This window comes from Artemia sp. Qi Xiang Cuo, chromosome 10 (genome assembly GCF_049724085.1).
Source record: "Artemia sp. Qi Xiang Cuo chromosome 10, ASM4972408v1, whole genome shotgun sequence".
NCBI lineage: Eukaryota > Metazoa > Arthropoda > Branchiopoda > Anostraca > Artemiidae > Artemia > Artemia sp. Qi Xiang Cuo.
The window spans coordinates 54800434-54828041 of record NC_142803.1 but is presented as its reverse complement, the minus strand read 5'-3'; the positions used below and the strand labels follow the sequence as shown (position 1 = coordinate 54828041).

The window sequence follows — 27608 nt, the reverse complement described above, 5'->3', positions numbered from 1 at the left end:
TATTTCTGGCTTACTCAAGAATGTTAACTGTTATTTCAACTAATCTTCATAATTTCGACCAAAAGAATTCTAATGATGTATTTTGTGTTTCAATCCAACATCATTTTTAGGTTGGTTTCAGGCCCAATTTCCTTTCAAATGAACCCTTAAACAACACTCTATGATGTACCCGTCTAGCTGTGGAGAGAAAAAAAGGCCATTCATGCAGAATTTACTAGGTTGCAGCGACTTTCCTTGATTATCCTTGTTGTTCAAGCCAAATGACTGTAAGTTACCTGCAGAGGATTTTCAGCCAAGGCAATTCTAATGGGGTACTTTGTGTTTCTATCCGACACCATTTTTAGGGGGTTTCAAGCTATTTTTTGGGTTACTAAGGGCCGTATTCATCTTTTACTAAGTTGCAGCTACCGCAGCAACTACGGTTGTGATATAGCCTACCTGATAGACAACGTAGTTATCTTGATCTTGTTTGATTTTCGTGCTATTTGCAGTGACAAAAAGTTGTCGTATTGGATATTATTGATATGTGAGTTTTTTGTTTTACTTCTGTGTATTTTTGCCTTTTATTTATATGTTCTGATTAATTTAGTTTTATATATATATATATATATATATATATATATATATATATATATATATATATATATATATATATATATATATATATATATATATATATATATATATATATATATATATAACTTTTTCCGTTGCAAAAGGCTACGGGACGTGAAGTCAAAGTGTTCAGACATTTCTTATTATTAAAAGTTTTGCCCACTGTCTTATCTAAAGTCATACCTTATTTTTGGATATTGTCATTTGTTTGGTTTTTGAAGTTCCCGTAAATTCTACTCATCATTTCTCTTTTACTTTTAAGCTTAACATGAACAATTCTCGTAGTTGTCCCTCCTGAATCAGACTCAAATGGCGAAAAAAGTTATTTTAAAACACATTTTGAACTTTCCGTTACTATGGGCTGTTATTGTACTTCATTGTAAATGTTTACTAATGTTTATGTGTACTTAATGTGTACATTGTAAATGTGTACTTAAATGTTTACTTCATTGTAGTTACTACTGCAACGCAGATGCGTTCACTCATTTGCAAGAGCAAACACAGCCACAGTAATTTAGCTGCCAGACTTAGCGTTGTCACTAAGGGGGTGAGGAGAGGCGCTCTCCCCCGAAGTTCCAAGGCGTTGGCACGCAGTGCCGAGGCCTTGGAGCTTTGAAGACAAAAAAAGAAACAAAAGTAGTCAGATTGGGAAAAAATTCTTGAAAATCATATTTGATGCTTCAAATGGATTGTACTTTTAAGCTGGAATTTCCAGATTTTTTAAAAATTTCCGTCAAGCTTCAAGATTTTTTAAGTAAACACAAAAACGTAAAAAAGAAAAACTCTTTCGGCCCCCACCTCACAACAAGGCTCGATAGAATCTAAACAAATTATTTACCAAAAGAATCTAAAAGTGTCAAAAATGAACTAAAATTATCTAGGTAATCTTTCTAGGTATCTTTAATCTTTCTAGGTATCTATCTAGGTAATCTTTTTAGGTAATCTGTTTAAGAGCCATTGCAAGTGGTATTTCGTAACACTGGATACCATTCATGCAGAGGTTCCCTCCTCCTGTCTCCCACTTTGGGTGCAGTTGTCTCTCCTGTCTCCTCCTCCTGTCTCCCACTTTGGGTGCAGTTATCTATACAAAACTTCAATATGAAGACTAACTTCTTTTTTGAAAGATGATCTGGCGGTAGCCTACCTTGTCAAAAATTAACAACCGAATACTCCAATTGACAATCTTTCAGTTCAGTGGAATCCAGGTGGCTTTGTTACATACCCTCTCCTCAAATCCCCGTTGTCCTCCCCATCAACACTGGTTGTGAAGCTTTCATATTTTATTCACTTTACCATACATGCATTTTAAATATGAAATACTTTAAATCCATCAGACTTCAAAAGAATTTTTTTTTAGTTAATAAAATTTTCAGATACTTTGCTATTCTTCTGTATTTTTTAGTGGTCATATACCTAGAAAGAATTGTTTTCTGACTTCAAACTGTCCAAATACTTTACCCCCCTCTTCTTATGTTCAAATACATAGCCCAAATAAATATATTTCCAATCTATTCTGCCACTTGTCTTTGTCTTATTTCGCGCTAAGCTAAAAAAAACTAACGAAGAAACCGGTTTGTTCTCGAGTTTTACACAGCGTAAACCCATTCCCCCTCCGAAAATTAAAAAATAAAACTAAAATAGAATTCTCAAATTTGGAAAGCCTTACTTTCCACGGGGGGTATTTTCCGGGTGGGTATTTTCCACTTAATACTCTCCTTAAATATTTTGTACATCTTTTCATCAGTATGAATCTTTAGATGTGTAACAAATTCATACTTGTTTGGAAATTTCTTCTCACATACGTGGCACTTGTATATGTGCAACTTCTGGTGTAAAATGAGGTCATACTTGTTGGGGAATTTCTTCTCACAGGCGTTGCACTTGTATGACTTTGGTCTAGTTTCAGAGCTGGTGCTGGCACCATTGTGCATCTTCAGGTGTAAATTGAGGTCATCCTTGTTGGGAAATTTCTTCTCACAGGCGTTGCATGGGTATGACTTTGGTCTGGTGAAAGAGGTGTCAGAGCTGGTACCAGAGCTCTCTTTAACATCATAATTTCGACGTTTTCCGTCATCAGCAAGAACCTCACAAGCTTCTAAAATCTCTTTAAAACGGATTGTGGCTTCTTCCTGATTGTCTCGGTTTTTATCAGGATGCCATCTCAAAGCTAAACTACGGTACGACTTTTTTATTTCTGCCTTAATTTCAGTTGCCTTCATATGTTTAATTTTGTTTCTATTTAACTTTAGAATAGTATAATAGTCCTTTTTCTTAGCTCCTTTTCCCCTTGCCATGATATGGACTTCTTAAAGTTTTGTATTTTCTTATGAGTCTTTTCAAATAACATTGAATCCTATCTACTTTCCAATTTTTTACACAGAATTTTCATAGAAAGTGAGGATGGTATGGGAAATTAATGTAAATAACCTATAAAAGAAACATAAATTTTAATGCATTTGATGCTAAACAATAAAATCCACATTTTAGCAAAATAATTCAAAGAAGAAACTGATGTGTTGGTACACTCACTTTACAAAACTATGACGCGTACATTCCTGGGTAAATCATTTCATCTAAATAAAGTTTTAAAAGGACCGTTGGGGTAAGTACATATTCAGGGGGGGATGACTGCGCCTACTTTTCTGCGAACAATATTTTTCTGTGTAGCATGTAGCTAGGAATATTCTCTATTGCCATGGATTTTTTTGAAAATTGCATTTTATTCTAATATCTTGGTTACTACGGGTTGGATTTCGTTCTAGAATTCGTTTTATAAGCCTTGTTAAACCTTTGTTGACCTTAACCTTGATTCTTTTTTCCTTACTTTTCCTTGTGAAAGTATTGTTGACCTTAGCCTTAATGATGATTAACGAAAACAAAACATATGTATGTGATTAAGGACGAATATTACAAACAAGAAAAAACCTTCGGCTTTTTCTTAGTAAGAACTAGCAAAAGACGAAAAACATTGTCTTCCCTGTTACCCAAGACACCCGTTAAAGTTTATCATCATCTTGTATACGAAAACGTAGTTATTGGTCAAAAAATAGATTTTATACTAAATAGTGTTTTCTTTCAATTTCTAATCATTTGTGTCCCCTCCGAAGTTTATACGACCACCTTTTCCGTAAAAACTTTAAATGCCGCCGGGACATAAGTTAGAACCCTTACCCCGGTTTTTTTTTTGGGGGGGGATTATGTGGACCCCGAAGTTTTGTCATCTGATCGCTGAAATATTTCAAACAAAATGGCCACCTCAAAATTTTGATCAAATGCATTTGGGGAAAGAGGGTGGTGGTGGGGTGGGGGTGGGGGGGGGGGGTATATGCCCGCTGATCACTTTTGATGACTCTTAAAAAGGTAAATAGAAACTTCAATTTCCAATCCAATGGGCCACCTCTGATTTTTATAAGATCACTCCTTACAAAAAACCTTATCTACCCCAGGGGCATAACGTACAACACTTTCCCCGGGCTCTGGGGGGGGGGGGCTGTGTTTACCCCTGAGTTTTTATTATTGGATCTTTAAACTATTCTGAACAAAATGGCTATCTCAACATTTTGATCAGATGCATTTGGAGGAAAAGGGGCTTTAGGGAGGGGGAGGCTAGTTGTCATCCGATCACTTTTGACTCTTAAAATGGTCAGTAGAAATTCCGATTTACAATTGAATGAGCCCCCTCCAAAGTTTATACTACCTTCCCTTCCATAAAAACCTTATATACCCTCGGGGCATAATTTACAACCCTTACCCCAGGTTTTGGTAAGCAGTGTAGTCGCTGGAGTCTTTATTATATGATCTTTGGTCTATTTTGAACAAAATGGCTATATAAGAAATTCAATCGGACGCACTTGGGGAAAAGAAGGTTGGCGGGGCGGGGAGCTAGTTGCAATAGGATCACTTTGGAAACTTAAAAAAGAAATTAGAACTTTCAATTTCTAATCATTTGAGGCCCCTCCGATCAAATGAGCCATTTCTGAAGTTTATACGACCTCCCCTCATATAAAAACCTTATATGCCCTCGGGGCAAAACTTAAAACACTTGCTCCCGGGCTCTGGGGTTTGTGTCAGCTCCGGAGTTTTATTATCTGATTTTTGAATTATTTTTTAACAGAACGGCTATCTCAAAATTTTTATCAGATTGGTTTAGGGAAAAAAGGGCGTGTAGGAGGCTAGTTGCCCTCTGATCTCTTTTGAATCTTAAAAAGTGAACTAGAATATTCAATTTCCAATCAAATGGGCCCTCTCTGAAGTTTATACGAGCATCCCTACTATAAGAACCATATATGCCCCCAGGGCATAACTTACATCTGTCCCCGGGTCCTGGGGGGTTGTGTCCACCCCGGAGTTTTTGTTATATGATCTTTGAACCAGTTTTCACAAAATCGCTATCTCAAGTTTTTTATCGGATGCATTTGAGGTAAAAAGGGTGTGTGGGGTTGCCCCCTGATCTCTTTTGACTCTTAAAAAGTGAACTAGAACTTTCAATTTCCATTAAGATGAGTCCTCTCTGAAGTTTATATGAGCATCCTTCTATAAGAACCATATATGCCCCAAAGGGCATAACTTACAACACCTACCCCCGGGCCCTGGGGGTTTTGTCGATCCCGGAGTTTTTATTATCTGATGTTCAAACTATTTTTAACAAAATGACCATCTAAAAATGTTTATCGGATGGGTTTGGGGAAAAAAAGGCGTGGGGGAGGGGCTAGTTGCCCTCTGATTTCATTTTACTCTTAAAAAGTGAACTAGAACTATCAATTTCCAATCAAATGAGCTCTCTCTGAAATTTATACGAGCACCCCTTCTATAAGAACCATATATTCCCCGAGGGCATAGATTACAATGCCTTTCTCCGAGCCCTGGGGGGTTGTGTCGACCCTGGAGTTTTTGATATATGATCTTTTAACTATTTTTAACAAAACGGCTATCTCAAAATTTTTATCAGATGTATTTCGAAAAAAGGGGCGTGGAAGGGGGGGGGGGTAGTTGCCCTCCAATAATTTTGACTTAAAAATGACACTAGAACTCCCGATTGCCAATCGAATCAGCCCCCTCTGAAGTTTATACGACAACACCTTCTATATGAAGTGCCTCTGGGGGAAATAAAAATAAATAATAAAACATTGGAGCCATATGGCCTTTACTATAGGCAATGCTAAAGCGTCGCCTCTGAAAGTGATGAAAAGTGCACCCACGCACTCAGTGTTACTGACGTTCTCGTTATCAAGGTAAGTTTCTTTCTAAAATCTGAAATTGAAATATTGGGAATTAAATTAGAATTTACATTTTAATCTTGTTGTGAATTTTGGGATGGTGTTTCATAAGTATTTCCAAAGACCACACTGCCTTTCCATGATGTAGAAATAACAGTTCAAATATATAATTTTTCTTACTAGAGTAAGAAAAATTTGGGAAAAATCCCTTTCCCTACTGGAGTAAATAAAAATAAATAATAAAACATTGAAGCCGTGTGGCCTTTACTAAAGGCAATGCTAAAGCGTTGCCTCTGAAAGTGATGAAAAGCGCACCCAGGTGTACTTTTTCCGGTTAGGTATATTATCGGAAAATTCGGAATATTTGAAATTATTGTTAAAATGGATTGACAGTACGATCGATCCTCAGACGATCTACAGCAAATAGAATCAATTTCCTCCTAAACTGTCTTATTTAATGGATAAATAGTTTTGTCGCCATAGCTTTAACCAAACTGAGCTACTTACTTGCATAATGAGTGTCTATGTGTTATGTATTATGACGTTTTGCGTTATAATACATAACACTTGTATTATGATGTTTTAATGTTATGCACTATGGAGCTATTATAAGCTATTTTTTATATATTCATGAGATATTATGAGCTATTTATTGTCGTCCTTTTCGTTAGAAGTCCAATTTTGTATTTTTCAGTTTTCTTTTATTTATTACCTATACTCATCTGTGTACATCCATCTATGTATAGAGGGCAGAAATGAATTATTATTATTATTAATATTAAAACATTTGGGACATGGAAAGCGTGGATAAGGCTTCAGAAAGAGATTAACAAAGGATAATGGGCCGATGACCAAGAATCATTTGAGAAGCTTGAGGAGACAAAAAAAAATGGAGTGATAAAGACCCAGCAGACGTTAAACTCTTTTCGCATGGATTACTTTACTATACAAAAGTTCAGACCATTTCTAGGGCATTGTTAAAGATACTGTCAAAAAAGTTGACAAGATAAAGTTAAAAAATTGACAGGGAACAGTCAATCTGGACTTGTTCCAGTTAAAGATAAGAACAGGGCACAATTAGTGATAAAGAAAGAGTTAAAGAAAGATGGGCAGAACTTTTTGAAAAAGTGATGATTAAGTTACAGAAAAAATAAAAAAGAAGGAAAGTTTTTGAAACTTTGGAGATGAACGAAATTATATTTTGTAGGAAGAATTATTCTGGAATAATTCCTCTGGAAAAATGGGAAAAGATGTAGAATAGTCGAAAATTTTAATTGCATTAGTTTAGAGAGTGGGTTGATACAAGTGATGACGACGTAATTTGTTTGCTACTACTAGACCCCGACGAAACTCCAGTTTTCTTTCCAGCGGCAAATTGTTGGCTTTTAGGGGAAACGGCTGAAACACCGTTTTTTTTCCGGCCAAAAATTTTGCCTTTTGTAAGTAAGAATATTTTGCCTTTTGTAAGAAGAATTTTTATATTAAAAGAGGGACTATAGCCCATAGTAACTGAAATTTTTAAATTAATGATTACACACATGATGATGTCACACACTTATTTTTTGACAAGATAAAAGAACACAAATATTTTTTAAAAGTTGCTTACCTAGGGTATGGCGCCATATTTGACTGACTGCTGCTTTATTCCCTTTGGTTCGTCTTTTAATATTCAAATTGAGAAAAAGCCGTAGGCTTTTGCTTGTGTATAATTTACTGAAACTGATTCAGGAATGATAGATATTATTTTGGTTAATCTTAAAAATAAAAGCTTAGAACGAAAAGAGAATTGGAATTATTTCAATGAAAAGCCGGAAAACCCACAAAAATGGCGAAGAACAAGAGCAAGATGAAGAAGAAGAAAAATCTTTTTTGAAGTATCTTAGCAAAGAACGAGCTCTGACCTATAGTAACCGAAATATTAAAATGAAATGCAAAATCCAACAAAACTGAATCACTATACATGCATGATAATGTACTTGTAACACGCGTACCTTTTGACAAGATAATATGAAACAAATGTATTTTTAAAAATTGCTGATCTGGGTATGATGTCATATTTTGAGTGACTCTACTGCCTGATTCCCTGCTGTTCGTTCTTTACTATTCCACATAAAAAAAGGCCAAGGGCTTATTCCTATGTGTAATCTAAATCATTATACGAAGGATCTACACATTCTACACACCACTCAACATATTTATATCCGTTTTGTTGATAAGAAATATTAAATATCTCATTTTTTCACCTTAAAATTTATTTCAAATACTTCCAATTAAGTTAAACTCAAATCTCCTGATAAACTGAGGATTTTCTATGCAGAATTTTTTATAGTAATGTTTGTTTTTACTCTTCCTCGATCCTATTATAGCTGCTTACTCTTCCCGCTTTGAAAATTATGCCTTCCTCTGCCTCTGTTGAAGTCTCTAGTTCCTCTGCCTCTGACAAGGAAATTTCTTACATCGCAGGTGTGAGAACCACCATTATTATAGCTCCGTCTCTCTCCCTCATTCTCCCTATCTACGTTCCTACTATAACTATTTGCTCTTTCTCTGTTGAATTCTCCATTTCTTCTGCCTCTATCTGTGAAGTTATTCACTATCGTATCGGAAGAATCTCTATTGAATTCAGTATTAATTTTATAATATCTTGCACTGCCGCCATATACCTCATAGCTACTTCCTCGCCCTCTGCTTCTGTTAAAATACGGCCTTCCACAGCCATTGCTAAATTCTTTTCTTTCGCTGCTTCTGCCTAACTCTGACCTTCCTTGGCCTTGGTTAAAATTTGGCCTTTCTCTACCTCTGTTAAAGTTAGACGCTCCTCTACCTCTGTTAAAGTTTGAACCTCCACTGCCTCTACCCCCATCATACTTACTGCCTCTATTTCTGTTAGGGTTAAATGCTTGTCCTCTGCCTCTATTTATGCCGCGCATATACCCCCTCCCTTGGTTGTCACTATTTGTAACCCCTCTGCCTCTGTGAAGGACCTTTTCAGGATAGTTAGGCTTCTTTTCCGACAAGCTTTCTAAATCTTTACGAGGATTTGTCTTCACCAAATTTTCTATATCATGTTGACCTTGATCGCTTATCTTCTGATTTGGGATATTTTTCTGTTTGCCTTTCTCCGATATATCGGTTCCTTTAGCTGAAGTTTCATTTTTCTTCCTGTTATTACATGTACGTTCTTGTCTACGTCTACGTCTACGTCGGTTTTGTCTAGACTGGTCTACGTCGTTGCGTTGTTTGTCAACATCCTCAGAGTGCATGTTATTAACAACTAATTCTTCACCAAGAGTGTTTATATCCTGTTGTGCTCCTGCTGTATCTACTATTTCTTCACAAAAATCAGCGGCATCCCCTTTGGTCTCTTTCAAAATCGTTGGTTCAAGTTTCAAAGTATTTGCACCCGATTCATCACGTAATCGGGTGGACATGCATTCAGCCTTGACTATTATCTTAGGAAAGTCATCCAGCTTGGTCTTGACGTCATTTTCTGACATGTTTGCTTTAACACAGTTCATAATTAAATAATACTGACACTTTTGCAGTTCTTTCTTTTATTGACGGTATGACGTTATTAAATACTGATGTCATTATAACTAGCGACATAATGTAGTTTTTACTCTTACTTCATATATGGTTGTAAGTTCTGATTATGACGTCATTCTTCATCTTGTATAGGAAGATGCAGTTTTCTGTCAAAAAATTCATTTTATTTTTAACATGGTGTTGTGTTTATTACAAAAGCGCGTGGTTGCAGCAATTCTCTTTCAAATGAGCCCTTTAAAACTGTTATGACATCCCAGTGCCCCATTAGAAGTGAAAAAGGAAATAATGAACAAGAGCTGTATTTTGTAAGGACTATATTGAATTTTGTAAATATTATTTTTTATTTTATAAAAATTATCCTGTTTTGTAAGAACTGTTTTGTATTTATAAGAATTATTATGTATTTTGTTGGAAATGTTTTGAATTTTGTAAGAGCTATTACGTATTTTGTAAGAATTATATTGAACTTTGTAAGAACTATTTTGTATTTTGTAAGGATTATTTGGGTTTTATTTATTGAATTGTGTAAGAACTATTTGTATTTTTAAGAATCATTTTTGTTTTGTAAAAACTATATTGAATTTTGCAAGAATTATTGTTGTTTTATAAGAACTATATTATATTTTAAAAGATTTATTCTATATCTTATACAAAATTATCTTATATTTATTATATACAAAACTATTTTGTACATTGTGAAAATTATTTTGTTTGCAAAGAATTATTCTGTTTTGTAATGAACTAGGTTCGATTTTCGAAGAACTTTTTTACATTTTATAGTTACATTTGGATTTTCTAGTAAATAATTTGTTTTTGTCTTGACTCAAAGAAATGGGACTTCTATAAATATAGCGGTTATATAGTGGTTAATATAATAGTGGTTATAGTGGTTAATATAACTTTTCATTGTGTTTTGCAACAACATTACACAAGATAAGAAGAAACAAGATTCATGATAATGAGATATGTCTTTCAATCAGGCATCCTTAGTATTAACTCCAAGAAATGAATCTTCCCCCTGAATAGCTCCCTCTCTAGTGCCTAATATGACTTTTCACTGTGTTTTGCAATAAAATTGATTTAGGTAAATGGTCTTAGAATCTGCCCCTTGCAAAATTCTAGGACCTCTGGGTCGATACGATCACCCCTGGTAAAAAAAAGGGCAAATAAACACGCATCCGTGATCTTTCTTCTGGCAAAAAATACAAAATTCCACATTTTTACAGATAGGAGCTCGAAATCTCTACAGTACGGTTCTCTGATACGCTGAATTTTATGGTGTGATTTTCATTAAGATTTTATTACTTTTAGAAGGTGTTTTTTCCTTTTTTTGGAAATAAGGCAAATTTTCTCAGGCTTGTAACTTTTGATAGATATGAGTAAACTTGACAAAACTTATATATTTAAAATCAGCATAAAATCCAATTCTTTTGATGTATCTATTGATATTAAATTTCTGTTTTTTAGAGTTTAGGTTACTATTGAGACGAGTCACTCTTACTATACAGTTCATTACCACAAACTGTTTGTTCGTCTTTTAATATAAGCATAATAACATTAAGGATTCTGTACTGATAACATTGGACGTGATTGTCTCTTACTAGGTTGCTAGCTACCACTGCAACCCGGAAAAATAAAATCTATTTTAAAATTTCAGTCTGTATTAACTATAGTTCGTAATTTAATGTATTTTAAAACACTATTTGAAGAAATTGAGTAGCTAATTTGACAAGACATAGGTTACTAAGGGCAAGAGTTCGTTCCCTACTATAAGTTCTCTGATACGCTGAATCTGACGGTGTGATTTTCATTAAGATTCAATGACTTTTAGGGAGTGTTTCTCGCTTTTTTAAAAACGTTTAATATGAAATTACAAACAGGAAAAAGCCGTCATTGGTTAATCTTTAACATGAAATATGCAGTTTTTCATCAATGCTATTTTAAAAATTATTTGTTTTAATTAAGAAAGGTTTTTAACCCCATTAATTTCCTTTAAAATGAGCCATTGAACAACTCTCTGCGATGTTCCAGTGCCAAGCTATCTGTGGAAGAAAAAAAAAGAGGCCGTTTAGGCAGAATGCTGTAGTAGCTACCACTTTTCTGGATTTTCAAGCCAGTACATTCCCCTTGTTGTTCAAGCCAAGGGACAGAAAGTTTGCTATTTAGGGGTGTCAGACAAGGCGGTTCTAATCATGCATTTGTTATTCTGATCTGATTCTATTTTTAGGAGTTATGGGTTATTGTATTTCTTAACATTGGATGTGATCGTCTCTTACTAGGTTGCTACCTACCGCTGCAACCCGGATACTAGTTTGGCCTCTGTCAAATTCCATATTTAAACGCTTTATAGGAGAAGAATTGTTTCTTATAAATAGCAATTGTTCAAAGACAGACAAATGATGAAAAAACTATAAGTGTATTTTTTTATTATTCTCCTAATCAAAACTTTGCACACCAAAATCTGTAGCCCCAAATAATCAAATTATTCTGCTCTTTTTAACTTTTTGTATTAAAAATGGTCAAAAGACAATCTTAGAAAAACCTGTGCCAAGAAAATATAATGACGTCGTATCGATGTCGATCGATGTTGTCAATGACGTTTGACTAAGTATAATGACATCAAGTTTCCACAGGCTGGTGAAAAAGCAAACAAAATAATAATAATAAATAAATATCATCTAATCAAGAATGAAATTCAACGAAGATGGTTTCATCCCTCCCAGTGGATTTGTTTGGATAAATTCTCCTATCTTGCCACCATCTCCAAACCTTGAACAATACTCGTTATAAGACAGATCTTAAACAATATATTACAATTTATGGCAAATAATGGCGAACCAAGTTATTTTTTCTTGAAAGAAAAAACTGTCTATTTTTAGCATAAAGTTTGATTTATTTTTTTTTGCACAAACTTAACTTTACTGGCTGTGTAAATATTGATGATGATGAGGGGAAGGTAGGGCCGGAGCAGCGACGGTGAGCTGGAATATAATATATTCATGGCAACTAAATGCAACAATCGACCACATAAAATTTCAAGTTTCCCCATTTTAATTTCACAGTTTCTCTATGCACACATTACGGCACAAAATACGCCAGCATCTTAAAGTAAATGCCACAGAAAGATAAGAATTTTCGATGGCAATTCCACCCAATTTGGGGAAATTTTATAAATTTGTTACTAAAAATGGCCAAAAACGGAAACTTTGATGTCATGATCTCTATTATTAGTTAATCAGGGCACAAGAACTCAAAACCTCAGATCGATTGAACTACTACTACTACTACTAACAACTCACCGCAGCACTAAGCCACTTGAAGCCAAAACAGCTACGCACGCTCCTCATCCATCCCAATTTCAAAGCTCTCCCCTATTCCGCCCTCCCAGGAAGTTCCCATTTCCTTTAAATCTTTCTTTATGACATCGTCTCACCCCAACCGCGGACGACCTGCTTTCCGTCTCTATCCCTAGACGGTTGGCCAAATCTTCGGCATTCTGCCATCCTTCATCAACAAAATGTGCCCTAGTCATCAGAACCTTTCTCTCATTATAGTCCTAGAAAGCAGGATTGAACCACATTTTACGGACAGTCTACTATTTGAAATACGGTCAGTCAGCCGGGTACCCAGAACAATCCGTAAGCAATTTCTCTTTGTTTTAAAATGCGCCCTTAAACACCTCTATATGATATTCCAGTGCCCTACTAGCTGCGGAGAAAAAAAAAGAAAAAAAAGGCTTCCTATGCAAAAAAAGTGATTATCTTTGTTTTTCAAGCAAATCGATTTTCCTTGTTGTTCAAGCCAACAGATTGTAAGTTTCCTGTATAGGGTTTTCGGTTAAGGCAATTCTAACGGTGCACTTTTTGTTTCAATCCGACAAAATTTTTAGGGGTTTCAGGCTATTTTTGTTTAACCATGGGCCGTGTCGTCTTTTATTAGATTGCAGTTACCGCTGTAATTACAATAAGTATAGAATTGCCTTACATACATTACACACAGAAAAGCTAATGAATTTTTCTTAGTTAGCATAGTAACAAGGGCGCCCGAGGAATATTTTCCGGGGGGCGACACCAGAATAGCAGTGCTGGGTAAGGGGCACAGGATAATATTTTAGAGCACATTTTCTTAAGAATAAATTTATTTTGAAATTTGTTTTACTATCATATCATTTATGGTTGTAACTTACGATTATGACGTCATCTTGTATACAAAAATGCAGTTTTTTGTCAATAAATTGATTTTATTTTAAATATAGTGTTTTATTAATTAAAAAAGGCACTGGAACCAAGAAGGCTCTAAGACCATTATATAAAAATTGTGCCATAAGAGCTGGAATATTTTGGCTGATAATTTAGAGCACGCATATACACATAATATTAGATACATGGAATTAGAAATAGAAGGTAATTAGCAAAGTTCCCGTGTCGCAGACTGTTTAAACGCGGCCTCAATCCTGGTCTTGGTCGCCATGCTCCATTGAGGAGGGGCGCAGATATCCAACGCTTCAATGCTTGTCTCTGGAATGTCGCTTGTGATGTTACAAATAGCGCCTCCTGGGCGCCAGGCTCCCTTCAGGAGGGGCGCAAATATTCAACGCTCGTCTTAGGAATATCACTTGTGATTTTACAGATGGCGCCTCTTGGGCACCATGCTCCATTCAGGAGGGGCGCAAATATCCAACGCTAGTCTTTGGAATATCGCTTGTGATTTTAAAAAAGTGCTTTCGATATTTTAAATTGACTGGTTGTCTCTAATTTTTGCTCCATGTGATTTAGGCCATTTCTGTGCTTTTTTGCCCAAAATGACTAAAAACTAAACGAGGCTGTGATGCAATCTCTTTTGGCATGGTCAACCCCTACCAATAACTTAATACAGAGTGATGTTTTCTCATATATTTTTTTCTCTTTAAGAGACTCATTATAGGCAATAGATCGTCGGAAAAACTTTGGGGAGGGCTTCTTCAATAGCAACAAAAAGTTTGGTGCCAAAACTAGGGGCCAGAACCCAGAGTAGGGCAACTTACCGCCTTTTCAGCGACACATGTGTCCAAGGCACCTTATCAACAGATATAACATCAGCTCAACATTGCAAGGTATACTACTTTAATGTTTAACATCTACAAGAACCATGGTACTTCATTCGGTAGCAAGGATTTTATGAACAGTGTTCTGAACTGATGCTGCTTAGCTCTATGGATGACTTTCATTTGAACGATTTTAAAACAATCGTTTAAACGTTCATTTAGACGATTTTAAGGGTCGACCATTACTCTTTTCAAGCCAGCAAGAATTATGTATGTATTATACATACAGTATGTATATGTATGCATACATAATGTATATACATTATGTATATATGAATTATGCATATACATACATAATTCTTGCTGGCTCAAAAAGAGTAATGAGCGACCCATAATGTATGTACATTATGTACTATACATACATAAATTAATACATATATAATATAATACATATATAGTTAATTTTTTTCTGACAATTGGCACACTAAAATTTTCAGGCCTTAAAAAGAAGTTTTAGATAGGTCACGACTTGAGGAAAAAAATTCGTAAATTTATTCGTACAATAACAAATATAAATTAATGTTTATTATACTACCCACAAGAACGAGTACAAACGATTGCAGATATAGCTACAACCCGATGCCAAGGTCACGTGGAATGTTGAAGCAGCTTTGACCCATGGATTGAAGTTGCGGAGCAACTCACAATTTACCTCTCATACCAATAGTTCCCAGGTTATTATATACTTGAAGCATCAAAATAATTTACAATAAAGCTCTATAAAACTCGAATTGGAATGACATTATAATCTTTATGTTCAAAACTAAACGTCCTTTAAGTTCTGATCTTTATGCTTCTAGCTTATCCAATTTCAAAACTGTAAAAATTGTAAAAATGTTAGCACAAACTTCCTAGCCTAATCATATAGAGCACATGGCTGTGAATAGGGTGGCACTCGTTAGATCGCAAACCAGAAGTTCTAGTCCCTCTTTAAATGGTTGAAACCTTTCAGAAGGCGAAATACCATCCCCGTATCAAGTCAAAGTCAACATCAAGTCAAGATTTCAAGATAGCAATTTTAATGAGAACGGTCGATTGAGAAAGGCAATTTTAATGAGAAAGGCAATTTTAATGAGAAAGGCAATTTTAATGAGAACGGCCGACTGAGAACGGCAATTTCAATGAGAACGGCCGATTGTGGATATTGAAAAAAAAACTGTTATAAACTCTAGATCTACGAGTTAACTTAGACCAATAATATACTAATTTGTTTTCCATACACTTCCTCCACTGTTGGCTCAAGATTTCTATATTGCCACCCCCCACCCCGACAATTTGTCCATTTTTGGCACTTATTTTTAGGCTGTCTACCTGACCTGGGGACATAGGGAATGACATCTTCCATTTTCCAGTTTCTTCTGTCAGTTGAACCTAAAATATATTCCAAGGTACGTCCCTGTGACAACCTGTGTATACGGTGCATTAGTAAAAATTAGTTTAGACGATATTTGCTCACCTGTCTTGAGTTTCTACAACTATATACAGGTAACTTTCGAAGCAGGAGCTAACTGCCTGAAGAAACGGCGAGACGTCATCTGGAAGTTTTCCTTCTTCTTCTTCTTGAAAAGGGTTTGTTGGCTCTTCTTCAAATGGATTCAAATTCTTGACCTATAATAAATTTTGACGAATCACACCTACCAATTACTTTTTTCAGTAACAAAATTTCATTCAGTATATTATCTCAGTAGCAATTTTTCAGATGAAGCTTTGTGAAGATCAGTCACAAAACTGATTTTTATATTCGAAAATTAAGACTCAAAACGAATTTTTTCAAACTCATGACCTATTAAGATTAGTTTGCTTTTTTTTACAGGAAGAGAGATTTGTAAAAAATGTATTTTTAACACGTACTATTTTCATAGTTTAACCTGGGAAAACAATGTTGCAGCTTTGAATTTATTTTCAAATCAAAGAAAAAAAGAAGCAAGTTTAACACTAAGATGATCTATAATTTCAATTTTTAAATTCATGATCAAAATTGTAGTTTAAATAAAATTAGGAATGTCGAACAGTACTTAACTACTGTAACAGGGATTAAACTAAGGTTGTTACTCTGAGCATCAATTTATGTCCCCATAAAATCCTTTGTCGGTCCTTCAAGACACTCCAAAGAAAAGGACATCTAAAAGATTAAGGACCCATAAAAGACAAGTTCCTTACGCTATCAGTTAATCTTCTATTACAACAACACACACACAAAAGAAAATCCAATATTCAAAAGAATCCAAATGTCAAATAACTATGGTTCCGGGTTTGAACCCCCTCCCCCTCGGGGAAAGGGCTATAAATTATGCTAGTTACATTTATATATATATATATATATATATATATATATATATATATATATATATATATATATATATATATATATATATATATATATATATATATATATATATATGGGTAATTTATATTGTAACTTTTGTTCGTTAGATTTTTAAGGTCACTCGGTACTTTTCCATGAACAGAACATTAGACATTTTATGAACGAATGATAGAGATTACCATCTGGCTGTTTACGGTCGCTGTTGTCCATTCATATTGGGCCAAAGGAAAAGCAGGTTTTCCCCGTTTGGAGTAGAAAAGATCATAAAAAAGCCTTCACAGGATACTAGTGCTTCACGGGAAAGATAAAAAGTGAAGCTTTGAATAGATGGGAATTAGGAGCGTATGCATCTGTGTTCGCCACAGACAGCTTGGTACTTCAGTGACTTATTAGTAGTAGTATAGTTCTTAAGAGGGTTTGCAGTTAGATACTGCAATAAAACTTTTTCCCGTTCTTTTATATCCGACATCCTTTTAATCAAAGTAGAGGAAATAGAAAAGGGGAAAAAATTTATAGGTCATTTAACAAAACTTCGTGGGAGGGTGTAAAAAGGGAGGCTTTGAATAGATTGGGATGAAGGGGCACGTGCGTGGCCGTGTTGGACTCAGGCGGCTTGGTGCTGCTATGAGTTGTTAGTAGTAGTAGTCGTAGTTACAAATTGGTTTAACGTTTTTGGAGCATCAACTTAAAAACTGAGAATTTTTAAGTTGAAGCTCCAAAATTTTAATTTTGTGCTGCAAAGCAACACAAAACTTTACTTAGATGGCGGGTGAATACAGTATTAAATTACAAACAATAAAGAGGGCATGTCGCAAAACATTTGCCGTTTTGGCTGTGAGCCAACTCTAAAGGAAAAAAGGAGCGGTTAGGGCTAAAGTTGGCCTAAGTGGAGTTGCAGTCAAAATTTGTTCTTAACATGTCCTTAATGTGTTCTTAATAGTACTAGGCGTTAATAGTATGTTAATAATGTGTTCTTAGCACTAATGTGTTAACATGTACTGAAAATGTGTTCTTAAAGGGTGTTCTTAACATGTTTCTCTATCAATAGGTCCTAATCTAAGCTTATACCATTAAATCTTGTAACAATTCATAGCCTAGGCTGTTTGTTCAAACAAACTTCTGTAATCTTGAATTGTAAAACTCAGTTTTGCAAGAAAGTTTTGCAACATAAGAAATATTGTGTTTTGTTAAGCACAAGGGCACGCAGAGGTAGCAAGTTTCCTTCAAAATGAACCCTTAAACAGCTCTTTATGATGTTCCAGTGCCCCACTACCAGACGTGAAACTGAAATATTCAGGCATTTTTAGTACAGATTTAACTCTCTTAACCAAAAGTATTTCCCCATATTTGTATCCTTTGTACTTAATATTTCATAAGTACAATATGTACTTAATATTTCACTTAATATGTACTTAATATATTAATAAAATATGTACTTAATATTTCATAAGTACACTTTTGGATACTTTTTTGGAACTTCTCTATTTTTAATATTAAGTACCAAAAAAAAGAAATATTTGTGTTGCAAAGCTTCTACTTGAACGTTGAGACAGATTTGAACTATCGTAATCCTTTCAGCTGGGTATCCATACTTAGGAAAACAAGAATAAAAACCGAAAATAATCCTTAAACTCTTTATAAACCGCTTCATTTCGTGATCGTTAAAGCTAGACAGAGACATCCACACTTACTAAAAAAAAGGACAGAAAAAAGAAGAATACCTGAGTCTTGAACTCTTTATTGAGTCGGCTAAGATCCTTATTTGTAAAGCCGTCAAATCGTTTCATAAGTAGGGACTCAAAACGAATAGTTTTCGCCACAGCATCGATCAAAAGCTGAGAGTCTAAATCCTTGCTACGTCGTTTCATTAATATCGTAAGATCCTCCCTTCAAAATAAATTTCTAAATAAAATAAATTGAAATAAATAAATTAATATTAATTTTGAACAGTGGTAGATGTCATAAAACTTATCAGAGCTTTTGACACCAAGAAGAACTCATTTTTTTTAAACGCTAAATGCGGCTGTTTTTGCCACCCAAGCAACAGCTGAGAATTCATATCCTCGCCACGTCTTTTATTAGATTAAGACTTTGATATTGTTACTTTGATATCAGTTTTGATACTTTGATGAATATTTGATTTTTTTTTTTTAAGCTTCATTTTGAAAAAAGGAATTTTCAAAACTTGAAATTTTTTGTAATTAAAAACGAAAAAAAATTAATTAAAAAAAACTTTCCGAAAAATGAGTTTTCTAAAGAAAAGTAAAGGCCATTTTAAACGTAAGCTCAACAGATACAAATACCTTTTAAAATTCAAACTCAAAACGACCAGAAATTACTATTAAAGAATAAATGAAACCCAAAACGAACAGAAATTAAATATACAATTATAGCAAAAAAAACATACAAGTAATAATTTAAATGAATAAATAGATTTTAAAGCGAATAATGCTTAGATTGAATATGAAAATCAAGCTTAAAACGAAAAAAAAATTCCTACCGAAGCATAAATAACTTAAAATGAACAGAAATTAAATAAACAATCAATGCAAACAAACATATATTAGATATTAATGAAAATTAATAAATAAATCTTAAAACGAGTGAAACTTAAATTGAATATGCAAATCAAGCTTGAAACGAACAAAAATCACTACAAAGAAGAGTTTGGGTATCGCCTCCTTCTCTCACTATATAATTCTAAAACCTACTGCGTCATTGGCGCTTTACTGAAAACCAATTTTATGACAAATATTTTCTTTTGTACTTAAAATTGAAAACAAACATTAAAATTATAGCAACATTTTGAACTGGCTAGCTTTCAGCAATTAATATCATTATACATCAAATATTCAGTTTAATTTATTAAATCTTTTTAAAGTTGTTAAAAACGAATATAGTTTCCCTACAAACAAGTGTTTGAATACTGCCTTCTTTCCTAACTGTAAATAAAAACCAAAAGCCTACTGCGTCATTGGCGCTTAACTGAAAAATGATTATATTACAAATATTTTCTTTTCCAGTTCTTACAGCATTGAAAATAAAATACAATTACAGTGAAATAAATTCTTGAACTGATGGATCTTTCAACAATTCATATCATTATACATCAAATATTCAATTTGATGTTGTTTATACTTTCCAAGACTGTTCAAGACGCATATAGTTTTCAGTAAAGCGCAAATAATGCAGTAGGTTTTAGACTTTTAAAGTGAGAGAAGGAGGTCATACCCAAACTCTTGTTTGTGGAGATTTTTGTTCGTTTCAAGCTTGATTTGCATATTCAATTTAAGTTTCATTCGTTTAAGATTTATTTATTAATTTACATTAATATTTATTGTATGTTTGTTTGCATTGATTGTTTATTTTATTTCTGTTCGTTTTAAGTTTCATTTATACTTTAATAGGAAAATATTTCTTTTCGTTTTAAGCTTGATTTTCATATTCAATCTAAGCATTACTCGCATAAGATCTATTTATTCATTTATACTATTACTTGTTGTATGTGTTTGCTATGATTGTTTATTTTATTTCTGTTCGTCTTGGGTTTCATTTATTCTTTAATAGTAATTTCTGGTCGTTTTGAGTTTGAATTTTAAAAGGTATTTGTATCTGCTGAACTTAAGTTTAAAATGACCTTTACTTTGAATAACTCACTTTTTCGGAAAGTTTTTTTTTTATTAATTTTTGTTCGTTTTTGATTGCAAAAAAATTTCAAGTTTTTAAAAATTCATTATTTCAAAATCAAACTTACAAAAAAAAAAATCAAATATTCATCAGAATATCAAAACTGATATCAAAGTAACAACATCAAAGTGAAAAATGGGTTTGTGTCAACCTCGGACTTTTTATTGTCTCATGTTTGAACTATTTTTTAACTAAATTGCTATCTCAAAATTTTATCGGATGGGTTCGGGGGAAAGGGTCGTGGGGGGACTAGATTAAGCTTCGGTCTCTTTTGACTCTTTAAAAGTGAACTAGAACTTTCTATTTTCAATCAAATGAGCCCTCTCTGAAGTTTATACGAGTATCCCTTCTATAAGAACTATATTTATCCCCAGAGTATAACTTACAACGCCTGTCCCTGGGCCCTGGGGGGTTGTGTCGACCCTGGAGCTTTAATATCTGTTGGTTGAACTATTTTTAACAAAAAAGTCACCTGAAACTTTTATCGGATGGGTTTGTCCATCCTATACACCCAAAGGCGTGGAGGGCGGGAGGGGCTAGTTGCCCTCTGATCTTTTTCACTCTGAGAAAATGAACTACAACTTTTAATTTCCATTCAAATGAACCCTCTCTGAAGTTTATACAAGCACACCTTCCATAAGAACCATATATGCCCCAGAGAAATACGACCAACGCCGGCCCCGGCCAGGGGGGGGGGGGTCGACACAGGAGTTTTTCTCATCTGACCTTTGAACTATTATTAAAGAAATGACCATAGGTAAAGGAGATTTTGTTATATGATCTTTGAACTATTTTTAACAAAATGGCTACCTCAAATTGGGGGGGGGGGCAGTTGCCCGCTGATCACTTTTGACTCTTAAAAAGGGCACTAGAACTCTCGATTTCCAATCGAATGAGCCCACTTTGAAGTTTATACGACGACCCCTACTATATGACGTGCCTCTAGGAACAAAATAAATGGAATGAGGGGGGAGGCTAGCTGCCCTCCAATCACTTTTGACTCTTAAAAAGTGAATTAAAACTTTAAATTTCCAATCAAATGAGCCCTCTATAAAGGTTATACGAGCATCCTTTCGACAAGAACCATATATGCCCCCAGAGCATAGCTTACAACGCCTACCCCCGGGCCCTGGGGGGTTGTGTCGACACCGGAGTTTTTTGTTATCAGAACTTACAACTATTTTTAACAAAATGTCTATCTCAAAATTTTTATCTGATGCATTTAGGGCATGAAGGAGGGGGGGCTAGTTATCCTCCGATCTCTTTTGACTATTAAAAAGTGAACGAGAACTTTCCAATCAAATGAGCCCTCTCCGAAGTTTATACGAGCATCCCTTCCATAAGAACTATACATGCCAATAGTGCATTACTCATAACGCCTGCCTCCGGGCACTTGCGGGTTCCGTCGACACGGGAATTTTTCTTATCTGACCTTTGAACTATCTGGCCTTTTCTAAAGGCAACGCTATAGCGTTGCCTCTGATCCGTAAAATCATAACTTTAAAAGAATTACTGATTAGCCATTATGTTGAATACTGTCAGGGTATCATACAACTTCTCAGCAGATTTTGCCACCCAGACAAACTCATTTCTTTATACATTAGATGTGGCTGTTTCTGCCAGCCCAACAACAGCTGAGAATTAATATCCTCGCCAAGTCTTTTTATTAGATTTGCAAAATCATCATAGTCAGCGCGCTAGCGCTGCCTAAGTAAAGAACGATGTTTTTCTCCATACCCGGGCACTTCGTATCGAAGGAGTTGTCGTAGAAACTTCGAAAGGCACTCATTCGATTGGAAATAGGAATGGCTAGTGCCCTTTTTAATAGTCGAAAGTGATTGGAGGGCAACTAGCCCCCCCCCCAACGCCCGTCATTCCCCCAAACATATCCAATCAAAATTTTGAGATAGCCATTTTGTTCAGCGTAGCTGACTTCCAGATAGAAAACATCTTTTTGAGGAAGACACTCCCCCACAACCCTCGGGGCAAGGGTTTTAAGTTATGCCCTGAGGGCATATAATATCAGTGTTGACACAATGTACTGTTTATTATTTTCTTTTTCTTTAAAGCAGGGCACTTCATATAGAAGGGGTCGTCGTAAAGACTTCAAAAGAGGCTCATTCAATTAGAAATCAAGAGTTCTAGTGCCCTTTTTAATAGTCGAAAGTGATTAGAGGGCAACTAACCCCCCCCCCCCTCACCCCAATCATTCCCCCAAACACATCCAATCGAAATTTTGAGATAGTCATTTTGTTCAGCGTAGTTGATTTCCAAATAGAAAATATGTTTCTGAGGAAGACCCTCCCCCACAGCCATCAGGGCAAGGGTTTTAAGTTATGCCCTGGGGGCATATAAGTTTCTTATTAGAAGGCGTTGTCGTAGAAACGTCAAAAAAAGCTCATTCGATTGGAAATTTAAAGGGCTAGGACATTTTTTAACAGTCGAAAGGGATTTGAGGGCAACTAGAACCCCCCCCTCCCACGCCCATCTTTCCCCCAAACACAACCAATCAAAATTGTGAGATAGCCATTTTGTTCAACGTTGTTGATTTCAAGATATAAAATAGGTTTTTGAGGAGGACACTCCCCCACAACCCTCAGGGCAAGGGTTTTAAGTTATACCCTGGGGGCATATAAGGCTTTTATAGAAGGCGTTGTCGTAGAAACTTCAAAACAGGCTCATTCGCTTGGAAATTCAAAGGGATAGTGCACTTTTTAATAGTCGAAAGTGATTGGAGGGCAACTAGCCCCCCCCCCCCACGCCCATCATTCCCCCAAACAAATCCAATCAAAATATTGAGATAGGCTTTTTGTGAGCTGAGCTGATTTCCAGATAGAAAATATCTTTTTGAGGAGGACACTCCCCAACGATCTTCGGTGGCAAGGGTTTTAAGTTATACCCTGGGGGCATATAAGGTTTTTATAGAAGGCGTTGTCGTAGAAACTTCAAAACAGGTTCATTCGATTGGAAATTCAAAGGGCGTTTGCCCTTTTTAATAGTCGAAAGTGATTGGAGGATTGGAGAACGAAAAATCACTACAAAGAAGAAATCAATACAACATCAAACAAAAATCACTACAAAGAAGAGTTTGGGTATCGCCTCCTTCTCTCTCTATATAATTCTAAAACCTACTGCGTCATTGGCGCTTTACTGAAAACCAATTTTATGACAAATATTTTCTTTTGTACTTAAAATTGAAAACAAACATTAAAATTATAGCAACATTTTGAACTGGTTAGCTTTCAGAAATTAATATCATTATACATCAAATATTCAGTTTAATTTATTAAATCTTTTTAAAGTTGTTAAAAACGAATATAGTTTCCCTACAAACAAGTGTTTGAATACTGCCTTCTTTCCTAACTGTAAATAAAAACCAAAAGCCTACTGCGTCATTGGCGCTTAACTGAAAAATGATTATATTACAAATATTTTCTTTTCCAGTTCTTACAGCATTGAAAATAAAATACAATTACAATGAAATAAATTCTTGAACTGATGGATCTTTCAACATTTCATATCATTATACTTGAAATATTCAATTTGATGTTGTTTATACTTTCCAAGACTGTTCAAGACGCATATAGTTCTCAGTAAAGCACAAATGACGCAGTAGGTTCTAGACTTTTACAGTGAGAGAAGGGGGTCATACCCAAACTCTTGTTTGTAGAGATTTTTGTTCGTTTCAAGCTTGATTTGCATATTCAATTTAAGTTTCACTCGTTTTAAGATTTATTTATTAATTTGTATTAATATTTATTGTATGTTTGTTTGCATTGATTGTTTATTTTATTTCTGTTCGTTTTAAGTTTCATTTATACTTTAATAGGAAAATATTTCTTTTCGTTTTAAGCTTGATTTTCATATTCAATCTAAGCATTACTCGCATAAGATCTATTTATTCATTTATACTATTACTTGTTGTATGTTTTTCCTATGATTTGTTATTTAATTTCTGTTCGTTTTGGGTTTCATTTATTCTTTAATATTAATTTCTTGTCGTTTTTAGTTTGAATTTTAAAAGGTTTTTGTATCTGATGAGCTTAAGTTTAAAATGGCCTTTACTTTTCTTTGAAAAACTTACTTTTTCGGAAAGTTTTTTTTTAATTAATTTTTGTTCGTTTTTGATTACAAAAAATTTCAAGTTTTTAAAAATTCCTTATTTCAAAATCAAGCTTAAAAAAAATAAAATCAAATATTCATCAGAATATCAAAACTGATATCAAAGTAACAACATCAAAGTGAAAAATGGGTTTGTGTCAACCTCGGACTTTTTATTGTCTGATGTTCGAACTATTTTTTAACAAAATTGCTATCTCAAAATTTTATCGTATGGGTTTGGGGAAAAGGGGCGTGGGGGGACTAGATTAAGCTTCGGTCTCTTTTGACTCTTTAAAAGTGAACTAGTACTATCTATTTTCAATCAAATGATCCCTCTCTTAAGTTTATACGAGTATCCCTTCTATAAGAAACATATATATCCCCAGAGTGTAACTTACAACGCCTGTCCCTGGGCCGTGGGGGGTTGTGTAGACCCCGGAGGTTTAATATCTGATGGTTGAACTATTTTAAAAAATAGTCACCTGAAACTTTTATCGGATGGGTTTGTCCATCCTATACGCCCAAAGGTGTGGTGGGCGGGAGGGGCTAGTTGCCCTCTGATCTTTTTCACTCTGAGGAAATGAACTAAAACTTTTAATTTTCATTCAAATGAACCCTCTCTGAATTTTATATAAGCATACCTTCCAAAAGAACCATATATGCCCCAGAGAAATACTAACAACGCCTGCCCCGGCCCTGGGGGGGGGGGTCGACACAGGAGTTTTTCTCATCTGACCTTTGAACTATTATTAAAAAAATGACCATACGTAAAGGACTTTTTGTTATATGATCTTTGAACTATTTTTAACAAAATGGCTACCTCAAATTGGGGGGGGGCAGTTGCCCTCCGATCACTTTTTATTCTTAAAAAGGGCACTAGAACTCTCGATTTTCAATCAAATGAGCTCACTTTGAAGTTTACACGACGACGCCTTCTATATGAAGTGCCTCTGGGAACAAAATAAATGGAATGAGGGGGGAGGCTAGCTGCCCTCCAATCACTTTTGACTCTTAAAATGTGAATTAAAACTTTAAATTGCCAATCCAATGAACCTTCTAGGAAGTTTATACGAGCATCCTTTCCATAACAACCATATATGCTCCCAGAGCATAACTTTCAACGCCTACCCCCGGTCCCGGGGAGTCTGTTTGGACACCAAAATTTTGTGTTACCAGAACCTTGACCTATTATTAACAAAATTTCCGTTTCAAAATTTTTACCTGGTGCAGTTATGACGTGGAGGAGGGGGGGGGCTAGGTACCCTCCGATCTCTTCTGACTCTTAAATAGTCGACTAGAACTTTCAATTTCCAATCAAATGAGCCCTCTCTAAAATTTATACGAATATCCCTTCCATAAGAACCATATATGCCAATAGTGCATTACTCATAACGCCTGCCTCCGGGCACTTGCGGGTTGCGTCGACACAGGAATAATTCTTATCTGACCTTTGAACTATCTGGCCTTTTCTAAAGGCAACGCTATAGCGTTGCCTCTGATCCGTAAAATCATAACTTTAAAAGAATTACTGATTAGCCATTATGTTGAATACTGTCAGGGTATCATACAACTTCTCAGCAGATTTTGCCACCCAGACAAACTCATTTCTTTATACATTAGATGTGGCTGTTTCTGCCAGCCCAACAACAGCTTAGAATTAATATCCTCGCCAAGTCTTTTTATTAGATTTGCAAAATCATCATAGACAGCGCGCTAGCGCTGCCTAAGTAAAGAACGATGTTTTTCTCCATATCCGGGCACTTCGTATCGAAGGAGTTGTCGTAGAAACTTCGAAAGGCACTCATTCGATTGGAAATAGGAATGGCTAGTGCCCTTTTTAATAGTCGAAAGTGATTGGAGGGCAACTAGCCCCCCCCCCCAACGCCCGTCATTCCCCCAAACATATCCAATCAAAATTTTGAGGTAGCCATTTTGTTCAGCGTAGCTGATTTCCAGATAGAAAATATCTTTTTGAGGAGGACACTCCCCCACAACCTTCGGGGCAAGGGTTTTAAGTTATGCCCTGAGGGCATATAAGATCAATGTTGACACAATGTACTATTTATTATTATTTTTTTTCTTTAAAGCAGGGCACTTCATATAGAAGGGGTCGTCGTAAAGACTTCAAAAGAGGCTCATTCAATTAGAAATCAAGAGTTCTAGTGCCCTTTTTAATAGTCGAAAGTGATTAGAGGGCAACTAGCCCCCCCCCCTCACCCCAATCATTCCCCCAAACACATCCAATCAAAATTTTGAGATAGTCATTTTGTTCAGCGTAGTTGATTTCCAAATAGAAAATATGTTTTTGAGGAAGACCCTCCCCCACAACCATCAGGGCAAGGGTTTTCAGTTATGCCCTGGGGGCATATAAGGTTTTTATAGAAGGCGTTGTCGTAGAAACTTCAAAAAAGGCTCATTCGATTGGAAATTCAAGGGGCTAGTGCCCTTTTTAATAGTCGAAAGAGATTGGAGGGCAACTAGCCCCCCCTCCCACGCCCATCTTTCCCCCAAACACAACCAATCAAAATTGTGAGATAGCCATTTTGTTCAACGTTGTTGATTTCAAGATATAAAATAGGTTTTTGAGGAGGACACTCCCCCAGAACCCTCAGGGCAAGGGTTTTAAGTTATTCCCTGGGGGCATATAAGGCTTTTATAGAAGGCGCTGTGGTAGAAACATAAAAAAAGGCTCATTCGCTTGGAAATTCAAAGGGCTAGTGCATTTTTTAATAGTCAAAAGTGATTTTAGGGAAACTAGACCCCCCCCCAGGCCCATCATTTCCCCAAACACATCCAATCAAAATTTTGAGATAGGCATTTTGTCAGCGTAGCTGATTTCCAGATAAAAAATATGTTTTTGAGGAGAAAACTCCCCAATCGCCCTCAGATACAGCGTTCCAAGTTAGAACCTAAGGCCTTATATAGTCTGTATAGAAGGCGCAGCTATAGAAGATTCAGAATTGGCTCATTTGATCGAAAATTTGAAAGGCGTTTGCCCATTTTAATAGTCGAAAGTGATTGGAGGATTGGAGAA

General features: G+C 35.3%; 1 protein-coding gene across 1 annotated transcript in view; it reads right to left on the bottom strand.

Annotated features, from left to right (window-relative positions):
* The window catches only part of Vps53 (vacuolar protein sorting 53), a 148640-nt gene that overhangs the window by 76912 nt on the left and 44120 nt on the right, over window positions 1–27608 (bottom strand). The window contains exons 6-7 of the mRNA XM_089095546.1: window positions 18508–18673; window positions 15917–16068 (exon numbers count right to left, since the gene is read on the bottom strand). Of these exons, the coding sequence (XP_088951672.1) occupies window positions 15917–16068; window positions 18508–18673 (318 nt within the window). The remainder of the gene's footprint in view (window positions 1–15916; window positions 16069–18507; window positions 18674–27608) is intronic.